This window comes from Merops nubicus, unplaced genomic scaffold (genome assembly GCF_000691845.1).
Source record: "Merops nubicus isolate BGI_N331 unplaced genomic scaffold, ASM69184v1 scaffold8143, whole genome shotgun sequence".
Taxonomy (NCBI): Eukaryota; Metazoa; Chordata; class Aves; order Coraciiformes; family Meropidae; genus Merops; species Merops nubicus.
The window spans coordinates 35,938-58,844 of record NW_008598398.1 but is presented as its reverse complement, the minus strand read 5'-3'; the positions used below and the strand labels follow the sequence as shown (position 1 = coordinate 58,844).

Here is a 22,907-nt window from a genome sequence, read left to right as displayed (position 1 = left end):
CCCAAACCAAACCAACAGATGTACAAAAATACAGATGAGCCAGAAGTATATCCCATCTCCTCAGAGGTGGAGCATTCTCAGGAAAGCCCTCATGAAGTCTCCACCTAAAGGCATAATTTGGCTATGTGATATTTTACTAAATCAAATCCAGATAAGAACCTCTTTCACATATGACTGGCAGCTTCTCAGAACTGTCTTCTTTCTTCCATTCAGAACTTTATTCCAGTTTAGACAGCCTCATCAGAAGAGTAAAACAGGAGACCTTCTATTGGTGCAAGAAATAGTTTAAAAAAAGGCAGAAGTTCCCCTAGAAAATTCTGTTGATGTGAATCTGGTTATGGCCAAAAGCAAGGTAACGTTCAAAACCACAAAAGAAGGAGTTTATCAAGTTAATCAAAAGTTTTCTCTTTATGTTTTCCTGTGACAGAAGTGTAACCTCTCCAGCTGTCAGAGTTCATGTTTGGTTAATGCATTAACCAAAACATAGTGCACAACACTGAACAGCTGAATGTGGAGAGAAAAGCAATCCCTTCTGTAGTCCTCTGCTGCCAGTCATTCTGTTCCAGTGAGAATAGGGTCTGAATATTTTCACACGTACCTCAGAGTAGTCTCAAGGCTGGTTTGATTTTCTTCATCCAGCTCTATATTCTGTCTTGAGTGGAAACATAACCAGACACTTTACATACCCAGCTCTGTATGTAGGAGAAGCTGAGGGAAATAATGTGAAGACATTGGGTCTGCCACTAAGGGGCTCTGCAGCAGCAAAGAACAATCAGAGCAGAGGCTTGTTGTTAACATATAAAGACATCTGATGGTTTACATTAATCGGATTCAAACAGTTGAACATCTGTAACTGAGTCTTGTAACTCAGTAATATTAGAGCAGCTGTAATGGCAGTTATGAATTCAAGCATAAGGTTCTTGCTTGATGAGTTATATGAAGCTGTAGCATCATAGAATTATTAAAGTTGGAAAAGACCTCCAAGATCATCAAGTCCAACCATCAAATGAACCAGAAATGAAGACAAGACTGTCTCATGGAAACCTTTGATTAATTGAATTAAAGCAATACTTATTAACTCACTTTTTCTACAGCCACTTGGAAATCCGTAAGTATATATTGTTTGAAGGGAGTTTGGACGCAAGAAATCAGGAATGCCAGTGTTTTTGAAAGTGTTATTCACTTTTGATCATGATCAGTTGTATTCCAGATGATTAATACCTCTCCTCTATATCCTTTCTCATTTCAACTACATAAATATTTTATACATTTTCCTAATATTGTTTTTTCTTCATGTGATTCAATGTTCCTGTTCTTTCTCCATCAGAATACGGTAACAGAGCAGCTGCAGAAGGGTTACACCAAGGATCAGATCTACACATATGTTGGGGATATTCTCATCGCTGTCAATCCATTTCGGAACATAGATATTTATTCTTCGCAGGTGTGAAAATCTAGGTTTGACTCTTTAAACTGGCACTGAATTCCAATAAAATATGAATATTTGTGTTACATATAAAGTAAGATCATTCTTGAGATTTACTTTGGTTCACTCTGAAAAACAGAATTCCCAATAATGTTGTTCATCAGGTGCATATTGACACATGTCTTTATCATGTGCTGAATTTCAGGTCCTAAGTTAGAAATTCCAAAACATTTGATTTCTGACATCTTTATGTGTATAGTGTAAATCACATCTAAATCATATCCGAAGTCCCTGCTTATTTAGGGAGGTTGGACCTGATGACCTCCAGAGGTCCCTTCCAGTCTAAAGCATTCTATGATTCTAAGTGCAGCTATATCTGAGCAAGTAATCCATTTTAATCAGTGGATAGAGGTAGGATTTTTGAGGTTATTTTTCTTCTGGTGACTTTCAACATTCATTCTAGGATGAGATAAATTGGACTAAACCTAATGAGATTTACTGACTAGAACCCCACAGAATATAAAGGTGCTAGCTGCCCATAGCAGCTAGTTAAGAAGTAGTATCTCTACAGATAAGTGCATTTATCCAAGTGAATGTTACCCCTCTTTTTGGGAGGGAGCATTCCTTCTCCTCTACTTCCCATGGAGAACTTCTGTGAATGGTCAGAGGTAGGAGCTGGTGCCATTTCCTCCTAAGAGCACTGGGGGAAGCCATATCTGTTTAGTTGATCTGACAGTTCATGAAGCAACCCTGTAAAATTTTAACTTTTGGGACTATGCCTCCCCATTTTACAAAAGGAGACATATATGAAAGTCTGGTCATACAGTGGTTTGGCATTATTGTCAGATACTACAAGTATAGAAAAGATCTTAAGGTTTTACATCAATACCATGCAGAAATACTAAGAGCATGTGAAGTAGAAGTAAAATGGAATTAGACGTTGATGTCTGGCAACATTCAATTTTCTTCTAGTAGTTTGAGTTTCGTAGCATAATCAGGGATGCATCATACAAAATTGTTCTTTGTAAGCAGGGATGTCATCATACAAAACTGTTCATCATCTTTTCTAGCTGTTCTTATAGTACTAAGTACATACAGAATCATGGTATAGTGAGTGCAGTAACAGCTCACTCAGAAAACATCACTGCTGGTAACCTCATCATGTTGTACACTAATCTGAAAATAAAACTAAACTCTGGTAAAAAGAAATTGTTAAAGGAAACTGATGGTATTTTAATTTTTCTTACATTTAGTATTCCAAACTGTATATTGGAGCCAAACGGACTGCCAACCCTCCTCATATTTTTGCTGTTGCTGACATAGGTTATCAGTCCATGGTGACATACAACTCCGACCAGGTAAAGATGAGGTGTCTTAATTACATCCTTTACTAGGCTGAGAGATATGTCATGAGCTCAGAGTCATGCTCTTGTTCTTTGCAGTGTATCGTTATTTCTGGAGAAAGTGGAGCTGGCAAGACGCAAAGTGCCCATCTTCTGGTTCAGCAGCTCACTGTCCTGGGCAAGGTATGATTCAAAGGGGATGCCTCTGCAAGGCTTTGCTAACTCAGGCCTGATTAACTGAACCTATGGACAGGGCATCGGTAGAGGGCAAGGCTATAATACGTTTTCCAAAGAAAGAACTAAGATCAGATTGGAATATCATGAGGATGATCTACCTACCCCTTCCTCCCTCCTGAATTAGAGTCACTTGAAAATATTCTGGGGATTCTGCAAGGAAGTAGCCCCTGAACTGAGCCTGTGACTTTTTAGCCTGTCCGTTGTTTGAGTGTCTTTAAACCACACCAATTAAAAATATTTTATTTTATTAAATAAAAGCCTTTATAGCTTTTCACCTCCTTCCACAATCAGATTGCTGTCAGTGGGACGTTTTCATTCTAGGAAGTGACCACCATAATTGTCTAAATAAGTGCCATTTTTGCATGTCTCAGGTGAAACGCAATTAAACTGATGTATTTGATATGGTGCAATGCAGCAGTAAGCATGTGCTACCAAAGATCCTACAAGCAGGCTGGACACCTCCTAGTGCTGGACAACAGAAATGGATTAGTTCTGGTGTTGCCTGTTCCAGGCAGCCATTAGTTCTGCAGTTTGGCATATTCTGACAGGCTTCATGATATACAGATGCCTGCCTGCCCATGTGAATCATATGGGCATGGCTGCCCTGATGATGCCACACTTCACAATAGCAGCTAGAAGGGGAAAGAATGAAAGTACCTGAATGATTGCTGGTAATTTTAAGCAATATCTTTTTCCTATCCAGGCTAATAACAGGACTCTACAGGAGAAGATCCTCCAAGTGAATAACCTAGTAGAAGCATTTGGGAATGCAGGCACTATCATCAATGATAACTCAAGTAGATTTGGAAAATATTTGGAAATGAAATTCACTTGTGGTGGAACTGTTGTAGGAGCTCAGATTTCAGAGTATCTCCTTGAAAAATCCAGAGTTGTCCACCAGGCAGTGTAAGTATAGAAACTGCATTTGACCTGATTTGGGGGTCACAGAGTAGTTCTACAATGTGGGAAATTATCTTGGATTGAAACAGAAAGATGAATAAGGTACTGAATGTTCTCTTGTAAATGATATATGAATAGCTTATAAATCTGTAAGCTAGATGAAAACTACTCCTGATTTTTTAAACATATTTCTTAATTATTATTTTTTAAACAAATATCATAAAACTGCATATGTGATATATAAAGTGTATCAGAATGCATGAAGATTAAAAATTTTCAAATAGTTCAGTTATGAATTTCTTGGTGGAAGTCTGAAGTATTGTGTTAAGTACATCAATTTAATTCCTCTACATTTCCTCTAGTAGTGTAGCTTTTTTTTGTTTGTTTATTTGCAAAGCTTGTTTTCCATTCTGGAGCATCTAGTAGGATTTAGTGATAAAGGGTTATGGATCAAATGCAGAACATCTTTTCCATGTGTGTATCTCATAATGTAAAATCACCAAAAAAAAAAAAAAATCAATGGCATTTCTAATTAATTTAAATTATTGCTGTTTATTTTCTATCCTAATATATAGCACATCCAGATAAAAAATATTTTGGCAACTCTCTTTCTGCCATAATAACAACAGGAAAAACAAGTCTGAGACAAGGAATGTCACAGATTTAAATTTTACCCCTTGCTGATCTCTTGCTCGTTTTTACTCTTTTTGTAGTTCTGCACAACCTTGCTGCCTGTTGTAGATTTGTGACATGAAGAACATCTAAGTAGCACTTGGAATGTCTCAGTAAACAGTTCAAAGTTAGAGGCAATTTTATGTAATTGTGTTTTTATTTTTCCCCAGTTGAACATAATCACAGAAACTGCTTTTTCAGAATAAAATCATCCTTTTCCTTAAAATGCCACTTTTTTTCATAACTTTTCATGGATTTGTTCTGTGGCTGTCAGCTTGCATTTCTATTTAGCCAGATGCTGAGACAGGAAATCGGCAAAGCATTTATGTTTCTCAGATGCTATTTAAGTAGGTGTTTAGATATCTGAAATCACAAGAAAATGCCACAAAAGTGTTTAGTGCAAGAGCCACTGCAGGAGGTTAAATTTTGAGGCATGAACTTTCACGGGTGCCCGAAGCTGTTTGTGTTGAGTGTGCTCTCCCCTTCACTGAGGTCTCTATGTGACTTGTCCACATGGCTGTGCCAGGGCAGAGAACTGGCATTCAGGCACCTGCATTGCAAAGACAGTGTGTTCTCTTCTGGGAGAACATGACTCCCAAACTCACATGGAGAGCTAGAAATTACTTTTTGCAGAAAACCAGTGACTGATTACACAGAAAAAAGGAGACCCAAGTTCCAGACCCACTTCAAGCCAAGAGTGTTTGAACCTACAGGTTCCCCTACCTTTCAAAGAGAATACACAAACCACAAGGACACAGTGAGGCTTCAGGGAGCATGCAAAGCATGGCTATGCAACCTAATGGTTAAGACACTGAGGGGGAAGGTAAAGGATCTGCTCCTACTCCTTAAATTGATCTTGTTTTCTACTACTGACTGCCCACAGTAAAATATGCAAACTAATTTGATACTGGACTCTGAGCTAGGCACCCTCCATGCACAGAGGAGTGCAGTGGTCTCTGATGCTGTCTTACAGAAGCATGTAATGGTGCTTCTGAGGCATGCCTCAGCTTATGCAAAAACCAGGGATTTGAATACAATTCCTTTTTTGCCATTTCATAGGTACTGACTGGGTTATCTTGGAGTTTAGTGGTGGTTGCAGATTTCCACCTAAGCATCCATTTCTTCCTCAAAAACTGCAAAGGAAACTTGGATGTGCAACAAACCCATACTGGGTTTTGGCACCTAACTTGTAGGCAGGGCGTGCTAAGTCATAAGGGCCTTTGCTGAATGTCTGCTATGTGTTTTCTTGGTTCAGGGCAGAAGCAAGCATACCAGATTCAATGAACCAGGAGTGTATAGCTCTCCTATGGTCAGAAGATTTTAAAATATAACTGGAGGTTAAGTAGCCTGTTTAATGCTACTTAATGGGTGGGTGAGCAATGTTCAAGGTCTCACCCAGCATCCATGAACTGCATCAAGGGCAAAGCACCATTTAGCTGCTTGTAGCACCAAGCAGCTGCCCTGGCCACAAACCACACAATGCCACAGAAAGCGTGTTCATTTCACAGGAACTTGTATAATAAAGCTTCTTTCAGAGTCCTCTGTCAGTTTGGATGAGTCTTGCCTGTTATTAAAATAACATTTAATAATAGCATGTTTGTCATGAGTAAATGTGACATAGTTATATTACTAAACCAGATTGTTGTTTCTGTTGTTTCAGAGGAGAGAAAAATTTCCATATTTTTTATTATATTTATGCTGGTCTGGCAGAAAAGAAAAAACTGGCACATTATAAGCTGCCAGAATATAGACCTCCCAGGTAATGCAGTTTATTTTTACATAAATTGATTACTAAGAAATGCAGTGTTGAATTCTCAACCTCATTTACATTCTAACTCTGTATCCATCAACTCTTTCAGATATCTGCAAAATGATCATTTCAGAATAGTGCAAGATTTCATGAACAATAGCTTTTATAAGTCTCAGTTTGAATTAATTGAACAGTGCTTCAAAGTCATAGGCTTTACACTGGAGGTGAGTGCTGATAACCCTTGAGTGTTTTTGTGAACTGTAGTGGCTCCATTAATCAGGAAAAACTTATATAAAGTATTCAAATACTCTCCCTTGTTAATTTATTTTTTCAGCAGTAGTGTGTTTACGTGTTAGGATATTGCATGGTCAACTTACTGCTATATTACCACATTTAAATTTTTAAGGTTTCAAGGCATTGATAAACTAATAAAATTATATTAGCCAACAACACTTTGAAATCGGTGAACACAGTGGAGTAATTGGGATATAAAGACTTTTGCAAAGTAAATACACAGAAAGGGGTGTTGTAATTATTTAGTAGCCTATAATTTTAGGCCTGTGAGTATGAGCCTCATCTCTGTTTTAAAAAGTCCATGGTGAGAGTTCTAAAAATTTATTGAGTTGATCTGAATTTTGATGAACTCCACATTTTCACAACTCCAGAGGGAAAATTGAATGGAATTTTTACATCCCTTTGGAGTGAGTCTCATCACTAAACATTAACTGAACCCATTCTTTCTTTATGAGCTCACATCACTGCTCTGCTGGACATTAAACCCCTCTTCTCAGTCTGTCTTTGATATCATCAACATAAAACCAGGCCGATTGTTTCTAGGCACCGTGGTTCTCTCTTCTTAGGAGAAGTGGTGCATCGCAGCTGTAGTTTGCCACTGACTTTATCACAAATTATAGAAGGAGTATGATCCATATAGTATCTGTGAAATAGAGCAGCAGTACTGCAGAACAGATGTATGTTTTAATTTCTTTGACAAAACTGCATGTTGTAAGGAACTTTTCACAGAAAATTACTCAGCTGAATGTTTTTGGCTTTCCCTCAATGTAAATATTTGAGTAGCTAGCAGAACACATTTATTCAATTATTCTGTTCCTCCATATCCATTTTGCCTTAAGTTGTAGTGGCAACGGAGTTCACAGTCTCTTTCTCCTCTACGTGCTTATTCACAACTGCACTTAGTAATATCACACCTGTACTATCACATCCTTTCACACGTGTATTTTCACCTTTCCATGAACAACCTGGAATAGTATGAACAGTTCAGCACTCATAGCAGTTTTGTCACAGCACCAGAGACCTTGATAAGTCCTAATTTATACCATGAAAAGCAGCAAATCTGTTTTTGTTCCCGGTTCTTTTGTTTGCTTGGATGGGTGGAAACAGTAATTCTGATCATCCAAAAGAAACCTTCCATACATATTGAAGATCCAGTTAGAACTAGGTCACTGGCTGCATTGTGCAGTTCTAGCATGGATTAACTCAGCAAGTCACCATGAGCTGAATCTGTAAAGAATTATCTACCTGTAGAATCCCCACAGCTTCAGAAGCAGGTTGGGTACCACAGGCAGTCTAACCGTGGTTACATGTGAGCCCCATTTGTCTTAGCTTGTCTTATGTTGTCCACAGAGTGAATTAACCTGTCTGAGGCTGTGTTTGCAAGAGTAAAGAGCAGAGAAGTCTTCTTACCCCACTGAGGTTCTGCTATAGGATGCACGTGCAGAGACAATCTCTTTACAATGAGAAAAAAATGCTGTGAGACAAGGGGATCCTTTCTAAGTTCAGTTGTTAGTAATGCAGCCTTAAGCATTGACATTGATCCCAGTGCACAGAGGAGGCTCTGTGTAAGCATGTTCTGTGTTTTATTAGCAGAAAACCTTGGACAAAATATCTTTTCCACTTTAAATAAAACTGAGACCTAAACAAGGCTTTATTTCTTCAAAATTTGTTTTTAACTGACTGGGAGGCTCTCATAGTAACTACCATCAGTATTCCCTGTCTGCAAAGAGTACTGGTTTATTTCAGGCTGCATGGCAAAAATTAACAGGAAATGACTGCCTGAGGTGAACAATAATCATGCTGTATGAAACAGATCAAGCTAGATTTGAAACACACTTGAAAAGGGCACCAAAATGTCAGCTGCTATACATACAGTACAGCATAATGGCAGAAGTTATGCTATCCACTTCTTTGCATTTCATTTGTGTCCCTAAGCTTAAAATGAAAATAATTGCTTAAAGCTTAGGTAAACTGTGTGTCAGTTACTCTGAGTGTAATTTTTTAGAGTGAGCTTATCTAGTTTGTCTTGCTGTCACTGGAATAATTAATTAACTGCTAGACTAACTTCTGAAAGTGGTGAAAACAAGATCGTAAAATCATAGAATCCTTTAGGTTGGAAGAGACCTTTAAGATCATCAAGTCCAACCATTGAGCCATTAGGGCTCTAAAGTCCTCTGCTAAAACAGATCAGAATCTGTCAGGGTTGGAAGGGACCACAAGGATCACCCAGTTCCAACCCCTCTGCCATGAGCAGGGACACCTCCCACTAGATCAGGCTGCCCAGAGCCTCATCCAGCCTGGCCTTAAAGACCCCCAGGGATGGGGCCTCAACCACCTCCCTGGGCAACCCATTCCAGGGTCTCACCACTCTCATGGAGAAGAACTTCTTCCTCACATCCAGCCTGAATCTACCCACTTCCAGCTTTGCCCCATTTCCCCTAGTCCTGTCGTTACCCGATAGCCTAAAAAGTCCCTCCCCAGCTTTCTTGTAGGCCCTAGATCAAGTATTCCAGAATGATTAAGCATTTTATCTGATTAAATGATGCCTGACATGGTGTCAGCAAACTATTAAATATTAGGGATAAAATGCTGTGCAGTTATGAAAAGTCCATCATTGGAAATACCAATCAAATTTGCAAAACTGCTTCTTATAAAACTACTATAAAACTTATAAACCTGCTATCTGTAAAATTCACTAGCACTACATGCCTTGAAGTATATAATATAACAGATTCCTATCTTAAAGCCTAGTCTGCTTTACAGGAACACCTCAGCATTTCTGAACAGAAAATACTTAGGGATCATCAAGTAGGCTGATAAATGTTGACAGTTCAGATGAAAATTCACAGTTCAAATCTAAGTCAAACCTGCAATGGAAGCATTATTTCATTGATTACAAATATGAGTTTGTTTGTCATGTATAAGTACTTAAAATAATTTACTGAATATATCACTTCACTGCCCAAACTAATAATAGCCTTTTTCAAGGCAGAGTTCCTCTTCAGAACGTACTAAATAATTAGAAATTTAAATATGTTTAAGTAAAGTCCATAGTGAAATTCTTTGGCGAGTTTATTGTTCCTAACTGACATTTGGAGCGGTAAAGTGCTTTTCCAAATCAGAGATGTGAGGTCTTACTCTTCTCCCGGTGAAACATTTTCTGATGATGTTGGTGAGGACTGTTACAGACCTATTGTCTGAAGTATCTTTGTTTCCATGATCCAAGAAAGACAGATCCAGGTATTTTTTTTGTATTTTTGTCAATCTAAGTATTACATTTTTAGGCACAGTTGTACCTGCAGAGACAGTGAGGGCTGGATATAAATAACTTCTGAATTCTTTCTGTGTAAGAGGCTTATGTTCACCACTGGTTTGTGCTTCCCCTACTTCATGTCAATCCTGTCCTATTGACAAGTATGGAAGAGAGATGAGGCTATGGTTTGTCTTTTACTCTTGAAAGACTAAGCTGAGTACTGAACAGGGAGTAGCTGCTGAGAACAGTATTCCTAAATGTAGTGGGCATGTGGCAGACAACATGGAACAAGTATACGTGCCCATCACGCAAACCAAAGTGACAAATCTGTCTGGCTATTAAGTTTTGCATCTTTTTTAATATACTTTTCAGGAACTTGGAAGTGTGTACAGTGTCCTGGCTGCCATTTTAAATGTGGGTAACATTGAATTTTCTGCAGTGGTATCTGAACATATGATTGACAAGAGCAACATTTCCAATCCGGTAGCCCTTGAGAATTGTGAGTGTTTTTCCTGTTTTAAGATTGATTTCCTTTAGTGTTTTGATAACAGGTTGGGGTTTTTTTTATTGCAAGAGAGTTGTCAATGAGAAATGTATTCATATGGAAATTTTGCAAGAATAATTAAATGCCGAAGATAGATTAATTCCAAACCCACCTGAATTCAAATGCAAGAAGAAAATATTTCCCATGTTATGTACCTTATTTGCCTAACCAGTTCACTGTCATTCAGGAAACATGACTAATACTGCAGATGCCTGAAAACAAAATCTTTGGAATTTTTCCAAGGTTATTTGAACATCTGATGGAGAACCTCATTAACACGTTGAATAGTTTTTTCCCAGTTTCTTTCTCAGATATTCATTTCTTGTCCCACACGTGCTTTTTGAAATATGGCTTACTAGTTCTTTGGAAGGGATACCTTATATTATAGGCTAGGAGGCAGAGGAGGGAAAGGGGTAAAGATTCTCAAGAAAGTTGCTGTCTTTCTCAATAATTATGGATGGGGAGATAATAGAGTCTTCATGCTATCTTCTTACACGTTTTCCTGCCATAGACAGAAAAATACTGTGGAACTGGGAAAAAAGCACCCCTATTTTGGAGCAAAAGGACAGCCACGGCTTATATGAACGGATTATAACTGAGAGGGATGGTCACACCTCGCAACTTATACACTCCTGACGTAATCACCTAGATTCCCTAGCATTTTTCTGTAGAGGGTTGGGGAAATAGCCTCCTTGATAAAGCAGTTTAGAACCTTAAGGCCTCTGGTTTGAATCACTTAATGACTGCAGTGGAAGCTGGGAAGGTTGATGATAGATACTTAGGTACTATTTGTGATAGATAATTAGATATTGACAGTTACTTGGTATGAACACCCTCATTAGTCATAGTTCAGGACTCTGACTTGGCCCTTATTTGCAGTACGTTGCACTTGCAGCTTTGACTGTAAAAATGCATATTTCTCCACCCAGAATCTACCCCTGAGCGGTGCCTGTGACCTTCCTTCCTAGGTGCATCCTTGCTATGTATTCAGGCAGATGAACTGCAAGAGGCCCTCACCTCTCACTGTGTAGTGACTCGAGGAGAAACAATTATTCGTCCCAACAGTGTGGAGAAGGCCACGGATGTGCGGGACGCCATGGCCAAAGCACTGTACGGGCGCCTCTTCAGCTGGATAGTCAATCGCATCAACACTTTACTCAAACCCGACAAACATTTAAGGTAAAAAAGCTTTTCTGGGATAAGGGGAGGTTTTCTGTGGGAATAATATCATCCACACTACCACATTTAAGGTTCTCATCTACTTTTTCTCTGATGCCTTTTTCTTTATGACACTGCCGTGTTAAAAAATCACCCTGTTTATTAGTATGCAGTGAAAGTACGGAATACATGGATAGCACAGGCATCTGGCGTTTTTCTGTTGGATCTTTACTCATGTAAGCCTTCGTAAATTACCTACTAACTACTTCTTCCTTTATGCTTTTTCAAGATCAATTTTTGACCTTCATCTGTTGATTACATGGGTCAAATTCTGGTCTTATTTGCACTGATGCTGTTGCTTCTGTCACTGTTGTTGTGAGTGTAGTTTCATATATGTGAGAGTAATTTCCAAACAGTTACTGAGGTTAATGCCCACCCTACCCTTACCAGGTGACATTTTAAACAGAGAGGCAAGAAAGATATAGGGAGTGAGGATATAACGTATTTTGTAAGTTAATGAAAGAAGAAATTATGTGGCTTGCATTGTAGATCCTATAGGTCAAAGCTCTCTGTGGCTGATAGTAGCAGCGAAAAGGAGCAAATTTATAAGTACCTGAAGAGAAATATCAATAATAAATAGCCTTGGTTTGCAAATCTGGCTTTTCTGGATTTTTTTTAGCATCAGAAGAAAGCCAAAGCTGCAATCCTAAAATTTGTCTAAACTTTCAAATATTTGGTTACAGGAGAGCAGCAATGAATAGAACTTCAATCAATAGGTGATATGATAAAATACATGCTAGATGGGACAGCACTGCTAGCCTGTGTGCCTCTCTCACATGCCTGTTACAGAGCCCTTTTCAAACTGAGTAATTATCATAGTGAGAAGGAAGAAAATTTGACCTTAAATGTTCACTATACAAAAAAACCCCTTGAAGTCTGCTTTGGTTTTGTGATAGTAAAATAATTTGTATTTGCTATTTTTATGTAATTAGCTCTGAGGAGGAGGAACAGAGCAGACAAATTTAATCAGTTCAATAAAAATGTAATTTCTGGACAGATAAAATAGTCACGAAATTCATTTCAAAATCAACAAATACCTTTGTTCACTCCACAGTGAAATGCTTCCATTTTTGAGATGGACATCACAACAAGATTCAGGTGCTATTCATGAGTCTTTTGAGGATGGTTCTCCATATCCAATTTCCTAAACTTTTTCTTTCAAAAACAAAACAAAGTGGTTACTTATAGCCACTCAAAGGGGCTTTATAGATAGAAGGTGATTTATTTTTTTAGGTTAGGTTAGCTAGGAGAATATGCTAATGTCAACTTCCATTTGATATAGAATTATATCCTCTTAATTCTTTGTTTCAGCAAATAAATAGCTATATTAGAGCTTTTGTACCAGTTGCAGAAATGACCAAGTATCTCTCAGAATACCTTAGCTAAAATTTCAAACTGAAGTTTTTACTAGTAGTACTTCTCTAGAACTTAACATATAATTTAAATTAACACCACATTCCAGTACTTAAAGTATTTAATTAGATATATAAAAGGTCTAGGTATTTATTCTCTTGACTTTCATGTTAAAATAAGCAGTTTTAATTGATATGAATAAATAATGTGAAGAAATAATAATTAATGACAGCAGTCTTCAATTTCAAGATGCTGGTGAGTAAAGCCTGTTTTATTACAAGAGAAACAAAAAGAACTGCATGTTGTTTCTGTACTGGTCAGCTTTTTAAAACAGAATAATGAGCAAATATTAGTTTAAAAATAAAATTGTAACTCTTCGATATGCTTACCAATGGGCTCAGTCATTATGTGCTTCAGTGCATGTGGTCTGAAAATACAGTCATCCTTGAATTGATGTGCATTTATTGTATTTCAAACAAAAATTTATTATTATTTTAAAAGATACCTGGTTTAGCAAAAATTATTCCAACAGGCATACAGGTTTAGCCCATTATTGCCTTTTGTTAAATAGTATTGAAAATAGCCAGTGTAAAATAAAGATACAACAATAGAAAGTTTTTTTAATCTTTGCAGTGGAAATGATGACGGTTTGAACATTGGAATTCTTGACATCTTTGGTTTTGAGAATTTCAAAAAAAATTCTTTTGAACAACTCTGTATCAACATTGCCAATGAACAAATTCAGTTCTACTTCAATCAACATGTCTTTGCCTGGGAACAGGTATGTGCTGAATATTTTGATAAAACCTGAATAATGCTGAAGGTATAAAGTCTTTTCTCAAGAAGCTACCTTGTTCCTTCTCCATAATAGGTTTTAAACTGCAGATTATAACAAATATTTTCTGAGTTAGTATTCTGTGAAGCAATGCTTGCTATTTGCAAGTAAAATGCCTACATAAAATCCATTAAACTTGAAATTCACAGTATCCAAGCAACATAACAGTGATAATCAGTTTGATGCAAATGCAATGTTGTTTTCTTGAGGAACAACATGAGTGATGTATGATTCTACATCAAAAAATAAACGAGTAGCATAATGTTTAAAACACAGTGTTTATATTATCTTACTAATAAGTTTAATGAACACTGAAATTCCATTATTAAAAACTTAAGATCTCACAATTATTTTATGTGTTTTCAGGAACTAGGTCATCTAAGCTAACTAATGATGGACTTAATCTAAGTAATTTTAGGCGAAACAGAGAAAAGGAATAGACTTGAAAATATAAAAGTTTAAGAAATAGAAGAAAAGAGTGAAAAACCTCAAAAAAGATCACCTCAACTTCGTAAATAATTCCATGGCAAATTAATCAGCTTTAAACCATTATTCAATGTTGTTATTAGAAGAAATACTGTCAGGAGAAAAAATATGAATCTTGATGAAAAGAGAAGTATTCTAGAATTTTGTATGAGCAGAACAGTCAACATTCAAATGTTAGGTGAAATAATACTTCCTTTGTTTTACTGAAATTATTGGTGTTTATGATACATAGATGAAAATCCTCCTGAGTGCTAATTTTAATTATTAGTAGAAAATGAGTATTTCGTCAGTGTTAATCACTACTTGTTTTAAGGATGAGACAGATACAAGTTTGGAATGTATCTGTGTATGCAGGTGTGTACATGCATGTGTCAGTTTAGAGGTGTATATATGTATGTGCAAAATTGATTTTTTTTTTTAATGGATCAATATTTTATCATGTTCGCAATTGCTTCAGAAAATGCTCTCTTGCAGTCTTAGAGTTTGTGATTGCTTTTATAGATTTATGTGGGAGATTCTCAGTCACAAGTATTTTCTTGTCATTAATACCATTTAAAAGTCAGGGAGAAGTTAGACTGAACTACTCTAGTTACTTAGGTGTCTCCTTTCCAAAGTGCACAAATTCACACAAAAAGAGAACTTGGCTACTTCTGTTTCTAACAGCTGGATTATGGAAGTAGCACAGCCTGCAGCACTGTTATTTATTCTTGTCAAATCCAGGCACTGAGCAGGTCCCATGGACATACACTTGGCTCAAATGTTCCCTAACTTGATCCACCCCTGCCCCCTTGCTCCAGACTTTCCCCCTGGTCTCAAGGACCTAGGATTATCCGTCAAGACCAAGGCAAAGAAGGCATTGAGTATCTCAGCTTTTTCCATGTCATCCATGCCCATTCAGCCACAGGCCCATATTTTCCCTAGTTGCTGCTGAAGGACCTTCCTTGGCTTTCCTAACCCTGTCCCTGTATGCCCAAATATTAGTATTCCATCTTTTTTTTTAATTAGATATGGGTCCTGTTCAGTGTAGTCTCCCTTTACTTGTTTCTAGACACCCTAATACAGAACGTTTTAGCCAGACCTATGTTAACGCAGAGGTTTTTGGTGTCACCATCTAGTAGGAACAGTTCACTCTCTTGCACATACTCTGCTGCAGAGAGGTCAGCATGGTTATTTTGCTATGGATAAGGGAAAAAAAATGAACTTCTGATTTCAAGTTCTCTCTGTGGGAAATTAGTGACAATTATAGACATTATGCAAGGGGAAGATTATCTACAGAAATCTCTACACATGTCGATTTTACCCACCCCCACTCATTCTCTCATAGATTTTGTTGACTCACACCCAACATAGAAAGCACCAGGATTTGTGTGTTCAAGTGGTCTGACCAGGATCATTTGTGAGTGACACAGGGAATAAGGGATACCAGCTAGCAAGTCTTCATCATGTGTCTGAGGTTCTTCTTGCTTAAATACTTTTTGGGCAGATCTTTTATGCCCTTTAGCAAACATCAGTTGTTACAGGGCAGTTCTTCATCTCAGAACCTTATTTACTTCAGTCTATATAATCTTTAGGTAAGGTCATTATCTGGTTTTGCTTGTTTGGAAAATATACATCTTTATGTCTACAGTCTGTTTCTTTGGTGGGCTCGTAGGAAATGGTAAGGCATATGTAATGTGCTGTAACCTTGCAGTCATCCTCCTGTTGTCAGATTTAGAGGGTGTTCCACTTGCTAGCTGTCTGTGCTGTGTTTTTATGTGAGTGAAGGCCTTCTGGCCTCAATGTAAATAACACTTCCCTCAATTTTATTGCTGTGAACAAATGTTCATTCAAATCATAGGCCATTCTTCTAGGACTCTTTGTTCTGGTGCTTATGCACACTTTTCCATTCATATTTCATTTATACCAGTCCTAATATTCCTATCACAAGTCTCCACATCCTGCCTGTAATACCAACCGAGTAAGATGTCGACTTTAATTGACATGACACCACTACACCAGATTATATCAAACTTCATTATATTATCTTGGAGCAGTCCTCAAAGATCTTACTATGGCAGTGCAGAATGAGCTATACAGATTAAGTTCATACAAGCGTGAGTGTAAATCCCCCACCCCTTTCAGAGCCAGGAAATGACAAATGTATTATTCTGCATTATGACCCAGTGTCATGGGCTGGTTTGCAGTATGATTCATAGTCATTATAAGACATCAGTTTTCACTTATTTATAACATGGTTGTTCAGTTTTACATCACAAGAACAGTCTTTGAGAAAGCAGGTGGCTTCAGAATCTTTTCTATTCACTGTAAGGACTTTCCTCTGTTAGGACCAATAATGTCTTTTAATTGTAAATACAGGCCCTCCCTGTAGACAAAGAAGAGAATGCTGTTTGCAAAAGAACATATAATTACTAAATGGAAAAAAAAAAAAAAAGAAATATTTTCAGAATCATATGACTGAAATTTTTCTTGTTATTGATAAAAGTATCCCTTATTCAAAAGCCAAACAATAGGATGACCCTGGCCCTTCGCTTGATGTGTCTACCTGTCTTTACATATATGTAAGGGTTTGTGTCTTTGATAGTACAAGACAGGAGTTATGCTTGGAAGAAGGCTGATTCCAGCACTCACTGAGACATTTGCATTGACTTTTCATTTACCCAAGCTGACTGTCCTGCTGGTGGAGCAACCCTGTTGCTGGGCACCCAGGCTAGTATGTCTCCATGGCCCTGTGCAGTGCCAGACAGACATGTTGGGTTGCTCTGCGCTGTCTCAGAAATCTCTAATGTGACACTGCATTCCACACTGTAGATCTACCCAAGGAAGACTGCAGAATTCAATTTCTTTCACACTTCCCTCAAAAGAAATAAAACTTGCAGGTCCTTTATTTGTTTTCCTGTTTTGTCCTGTCCAGTTCCATACCATATACAATTAGATGAAATTTGACATATTTCTAGTGGGAAATCAAGGCCTAAATCAGTTGATTATACTCTAGTTCTCAGTTAACCCATGTCAACCTAATAAGTGGTGATTATGTAACTAGGGAAGTTGAATAATTTTTTAGCAACTTGAGCACTGAAGCCAAATAGTAAACTCATAAGGCTGAATTGTATTTTCAGCGTGGCAGGTGACATGCTTTTAGCATTGTCAGTGGATTCTTTTCTGTATCTGGATCTGAAAAGTGTTCACAGTTTTGCTTTCCTTGGAAGTGTGGTCTACAAAAATATGGCCTCAGAAGTGATAGGACTAGTAGGAAGGCAGAGGGTCACCACCTGAAGCTCAGGGTGTCTGTAAGAGCAGTGGCTTCTTGCCAGTGTGGAGTACTCAAGTAAGGAATTGATTCTTTATTGTTGACTTAATATTTGCATTTAAGAATAAAGGCTTTTAAGCCTGAATGCAGTCTCTTTTCCTTAATTTAACAGAAAGACTGAAGTGAGGATTATAGTTTAAGATAAAGATAATTTAGATTCCTGATAGTCAGTGGCAACGAAGAGGTACATCTCTGTCATCACTGACTAGTGAGGAAATGTGGGCTCTCAACTAAATTGTTCTTTTATGTGTCTATAGTTAAGAGGACTGAATCCTAGCAGAAACTTTTTTTTATGTTAAGGAAAACACAGCTTCTGCCCCTTCAGTCTTGTCCTTCAAGTTAAGGTACACTTCCCTTACATGTAAGGTACTAATGTAACTTAATTTTTTGTCAGCTTCATAATCTGCAGGTAACATTGTCCAGCAAGACGACCTTCCCATTTCTTCGTCATTTGTGATTCTTCTGTAAAAAGTAAAAGGTATAATGTCAGATACCTAAAACATTTTGGAAAGTTTACTGTCCATTGGAAAGATGCTACTTTTTGCATTAAATATATGTAACATTTATTTTACATTCATAAGATAATTTATCTCTTATTTTAAGCTGGAAAAGTTTCATTCTGAGTAAGTCCTCAGTGTTCCCATTTAAACCAAAGCATCATCGTATGATATTCTCTGCAAAATTCCATTACTTTTTGTTTTATTAAACATGAAGACCATTTGGTAATGCATTTAATAGTTCTCTTGTTATCAAGTGAAAACAGGTTGCACAAGATAATATTACCTAGTTTTGATCACAGAAAAGATACCATGCAATACTGAGATCAGATGGGAGCCCAAGTATTAGTGTAACTTAGTCATTCTTTTTGTCATCGCATCTATAGGAATACTTTATAGTGGATTATGCTTTAGAATTTCAATGAGCAGCTGCTATTTTAAGGAGCTTTCTTGTCACAGAACATCATGGGGGATTACAGAATCCTGTAGCTGATCCAGCTTATTAATTCAAATAAGATCTATTTCATTACAGTTTTATGATATGCATCATTAAGGCTTTTATCCTTTCTGCTTGTATCTTAATAATACGGTTGAAGACCAGCATTGCATAAGAAAATGTAATATAGTATCTTATTTCTGAGCCATCTGTCACATTGGTGCCTAGAAGACTTGGTTATCAGCTATCCTCCAGGAGCCCATGGGAAGTGATGGAGTCAACTCCTTTCATATCTTACTGGGCAGACGGCAGCAGTCCCAAAACTGTCAGCACCGACACTCGCTCTGTCGTGGAGGTGCACAGGAGAGTGAAAGGTGGCATGTGCCGCAGGCTTGGAGGCCAGGCCCCGCGCGCTGGCCGGGCAGGGAGGGGAGCAGGTGTTGCTCTTCTGGTGTAGTAGCACAGCTATGACAGACCTCCTTTCAGTTTCGAGCAGAACTCTCTCATCAGCTCTCGAAGCCACCCTCTCTCACAAGCATTTCAAGTTGGAAAAAAGGTAATCATTAGATGGGTTGTCTGTGAGAGCTTGCTTGAGGGTGTCCGGGTGCCATAGAAACACTCATCTCCAATAGATGCATCCTGAGCAATCTCTTCCCTTTTCCCCTGGATGAGTGTAATCCTAAGCAGTAACAGCTGGTTTCATGAACATCTGAGTGTCGCCACAGCCACAGTCCTGTTCAGCTGCCCCTACTCTGATGTTACTTTTGGGACATTTCACGGATTCATTCCCTTCCTGCCACTGGGTCTTATAATTAACTTCTTGTCTATATGAGCAATGCATTTGTTACTCTTCTGTCTTGCCCTGCTGCTCAGGTCATTGATTAAAATAAAAAGCAAAACTCCACTGCTCCTGAGGAGATGTGAATAAAGTTAATGTTATATGTCTGAGAGGAAGAGTCCTCATGTGGCTATAAGGAGAGATTCTCACTGCTTACACACTTGCATGGGCATATGAACTGAGCTATAATGTATCTCTAGAGCAAAGAGTGTCCTGAGAAATTAGATCAGTCTGGACACTGGTAGGGTTTAGGTGTATAATCTGTGTTCTCTTACAAATGGATCAACAGATTTATTTATTTGGGCCTGTATTTCCAGGACAGTGTTACTGAATTTATTAATTTTGCCGTTTCTCTCTGGCTTAGAAATGAAGAGGTATGAAACCTAATATTGTGCTTTTCTGTTGTATACGACAGTGAGCTCCTCTTCAAAATGCTTGATATATTGGCTTCTTCACTCATTCAGACTCAAGTGCATGACACATAAGAAGAGATCTTTCAGGGTTAGAGGTCTGTGAACTCAATATTAGCCATCGTTCATGTTTACGACACACTTCTCACAATGAATTAAGGACAGCACAACGGTGATGTTAACACCATGCATTAACAGAAAACTTTTTATAAGTCCTATCCTTTTGAAGAGGGATGATTTTAAAAGTAGATCAAAAGCCTTAATTATGTGTTTCATAGTATAGCCTGCACATAACTGAAAGAAGCCCTGATATATATGGGAGCACTGTGCAGGGGATAGCTGCTATTGCATGATGTAATGCAGACAAAAATAATGGAGGCGCAACAGTCCCTTCAGCATCTTTCTCTTGGTAAATCTATGGCTGTCCTCTGCCTTGCTGAAGGATTAAAGAAAGTCATTCTTCTATTCATCGGCTGGAACTAAATTACTTGCAAGATAAAACCATAATACACTGTGGACTCAGCATTTGTCCACAGTTTTTCTCAGTCTGGTGGACATCCAAAAATATTTGCAGTCTTCAGGGAAAAACAAAACAAAACAAAAAAGCCACACACACACACACACACAAAAAAAAAACAAACAAACAAACAAACAAACCCAAAAAAAAACCCCCACAGCTTTTTCTGTTATTTTTTCATCTTACTGAATACCTTTCCCTGGTTACTTAAAAGGGGTGAAAATGTCATAGAGGCCAAGCTGATACAATTTATTGAATTTTTAAAAAGTACGTACACCGTTCTTCAGTTGTTGGGTGTGTGCACGAATCTTCTCCACCTAAGAACGTTTCCAGGTGTTAGAGCAGGAGGATCAAACAAATGAGGCCTCTGTAATCTGTAGTCTTCCGCAAACACTATACTTCATCTTCTTCAATTCTGTTTCAAACTCCAATTTTTGCATATTCCTGGAAAGCATTTTTCTTTACCAAATATGCCATAGGAAGCACTTACATATCCAAAGCCAAATTAAAATCTATAGCCTGACATCATGAGACATCCCAACTGATGTTTGTTCCTGCAAAACCTTGATGTCTTCAGCCCTGGGGCATACTTTTTCAGTGTAGTTTTAATTTGCTATGGTTAACAGTTTGTGAATTATTTTCTGAAGTGGTTCTTTATACACAGAAAAAACATGCCTTCTGTTGCTTGTTACAGAATGAATACCTATATGAAGGTGTTGATGCAAGAGTTATAGAATATGAGGACAACAGGCCCCTCTTAGATATGTTCCTGCAGAAACCAATGGGTTTATTGTCCCTGCTGGATGAAGAAAGTCGATTCCCACAAGCAACAGATCAGACACTTGTAGGTAAGTATATGGCTTATTTCACAGTTTTGCAGCGTGTCTCTGTGTTAGATTTCTGTTTGGCATGTCCAGTTTAGACTATATACCACTGATGTTTTTAGTGATTTATTTTTCATCATGTTCAGCTCTGAGATTTTCGATGAACTGTATCTGAACAAGAGTTCTAGTACTTTTGAAGGGTATTGGCTGCAAACCTGCCTCAGTGTCCTTCAGTGAAATATGCTCCCTGGGTTTTGTACTCAGAAATGAAAGTTAAAACACCTAAATATGTTGTAATTCAGATCCTGGATATTTCAGTGCTGATGAGTAGTTGCAGTTAACAGTTGATTTAGATGTTTCAGGTGGGATTTCTGTGCAGATAAACCCTTGTGTTACTAATTTTTGAACATGCAAAGTGTCAGATGAGACTTTTAACAGACCAAAACCAAGACCAATCCAGTAATGCCCATGCTAAAGCAATTGTATGAGCTTGTCATCTTACTATCCTTATACTTTTTGGTCTGCTGTACTGAGGCCCTCAGTTGGTTGGTAAATATTTCCTCACAATTCCCCAAGGACTCCTTAGAAAGAATTACTACATTGTTTCATATATGAAGATCAGAATCTCAGAAAGGCAAGCGATTTTCTGAGGTCATGCAGAAAAAAACACTGGTGCCAAGTAACTGATCCAAAAGCTCTCATATTCTCTATCCAGTGCCTTTTGTTACAAGACCATTATGGTATCTTAGTCTATAAAAACATCAATCTGTTCTGTGCCTCTGTGTTGTCTGAGAAGTCAGGAGATATCATTAGAGGGATACAGCTTCGGAAGACAATTAATTGTACAGTAACTCCGGTAAGATAAGCTTTGTGCTTCCTTTCAGAAAAATTTGAAGATAACTTGAAGTCAAAATATTTTTGGAGACCCAAAAGAGTAGATCTAACCTTTGGGATTTATCATTATGCAGGAAAGGTAAGAAACATAATGGTGTTAGCTGAGGATTCTGGAATAGTAGGGCTGGAAGAAAAGAGGTCAACTGGGTTGGTTCTCAACTTTAATCTATTCAGGCCTGACATGGAAATGTTGGCAGTGTCTTACGCATCAGAAGTAAATTGAGAAGTTATTTTCCCTCATGAATAAAAGGGAACACTGGCAGTTCATTTTTCTTAAATGTTCACCAGGTAAATGTGGTACTGTATTACAGTACCAAAATATAATCATTACATAGTAATGAACTCGGTGCTGTTCCCCTTAGCTCCTCAAAGTCCTGTGCCTTGCTTGTTCCCACTGCTTCGTATCAGGATCCAGCTCCATTCTTTCTAATACCTCCTACATCCCACCAGCCTCACTCAGTTCTGTACTTTGTCATCAGCCAGATAGGCAGTGGAGGCCCTGCTTTTGGCTTCGCTTGATGAGCAGCATCGTGCCCTCCTGTACGAGGTGACTTGCTGCTGCCCACACCTTTCACACGCAGCAGGAGCTGCTGACACGCTGCAACAACATGCCACTGGTCACCTGAACTTTGTCACATGAAAGTAGGAGCTCACACCTCCTTTTGAGCTCTTTTAAAGGGTATGGAGTGGGCATTACTGTCTCACGTAGGAAACTGTGGGGTCTGTGCAGTGTTGGAGCAGCTGGCCTAGAAAGAGGTCCCAGCAGCTGATGGAAGATAACTTGCCCTTTGTGAGAGATAGGGAGCTACAAAAGGCCTTCAGTAACTCCTCTGAACCTCATCTCCAGCTGAATTCCACTTAACCAGCATATCA

General features: G+C 38.1%; 1 protein-coding gene across 1 annotated transcript in view; it reads left to right on the top strand.

Moving 5' to 3' along the window:
* The window catches only part of MYO3A (myosin IIIA), a 75,397-nt gene that overhangs the window by 18,769 nt on the left and 33,721 nt on the right, over positions 1-22,907 (top strand). Inside the window, exons 7-17 of the mRNA XM_008937034.1 lie at positions 1,328-1,444; positions 2,680-2,784; positions 2,869-2,952; positions 3,710-3,912; positions 6,239-6,337; positions 6,438-6,552; positions 10,248-10,374; positions 11,388-11,598; positions 13,624-13,771; positions 21,011-21,164; positions 22,025-22,113. Coding sequence (XP_008935282.1) covers positions 1,328-1,444; positions 2,680-2,784; positions 2,869-2,952; positions 3,710-3,912; positions 6,239-6,337; positions 6,438-6,552; positions 10,248-10,374; positions 11,388-11,598; positions 13,624-13,771; positions 21,011-21,164; positions 22,025-22,113 — 1,452 coding nt within the window. The remainder of the gene's footprint in view (positions 1-1,327; positions 1,445-2,679; positions 2,785-2,868; positions 2,953-3,709; positions 3,913-6,238; positions 6,338-6,437; positions 6,553-10,247; positions 10,375-11,387; positions 11,599-13,623; positions 13,772-21,010; positions 21,165-22,024; positions 22,114-22,907) is intronic.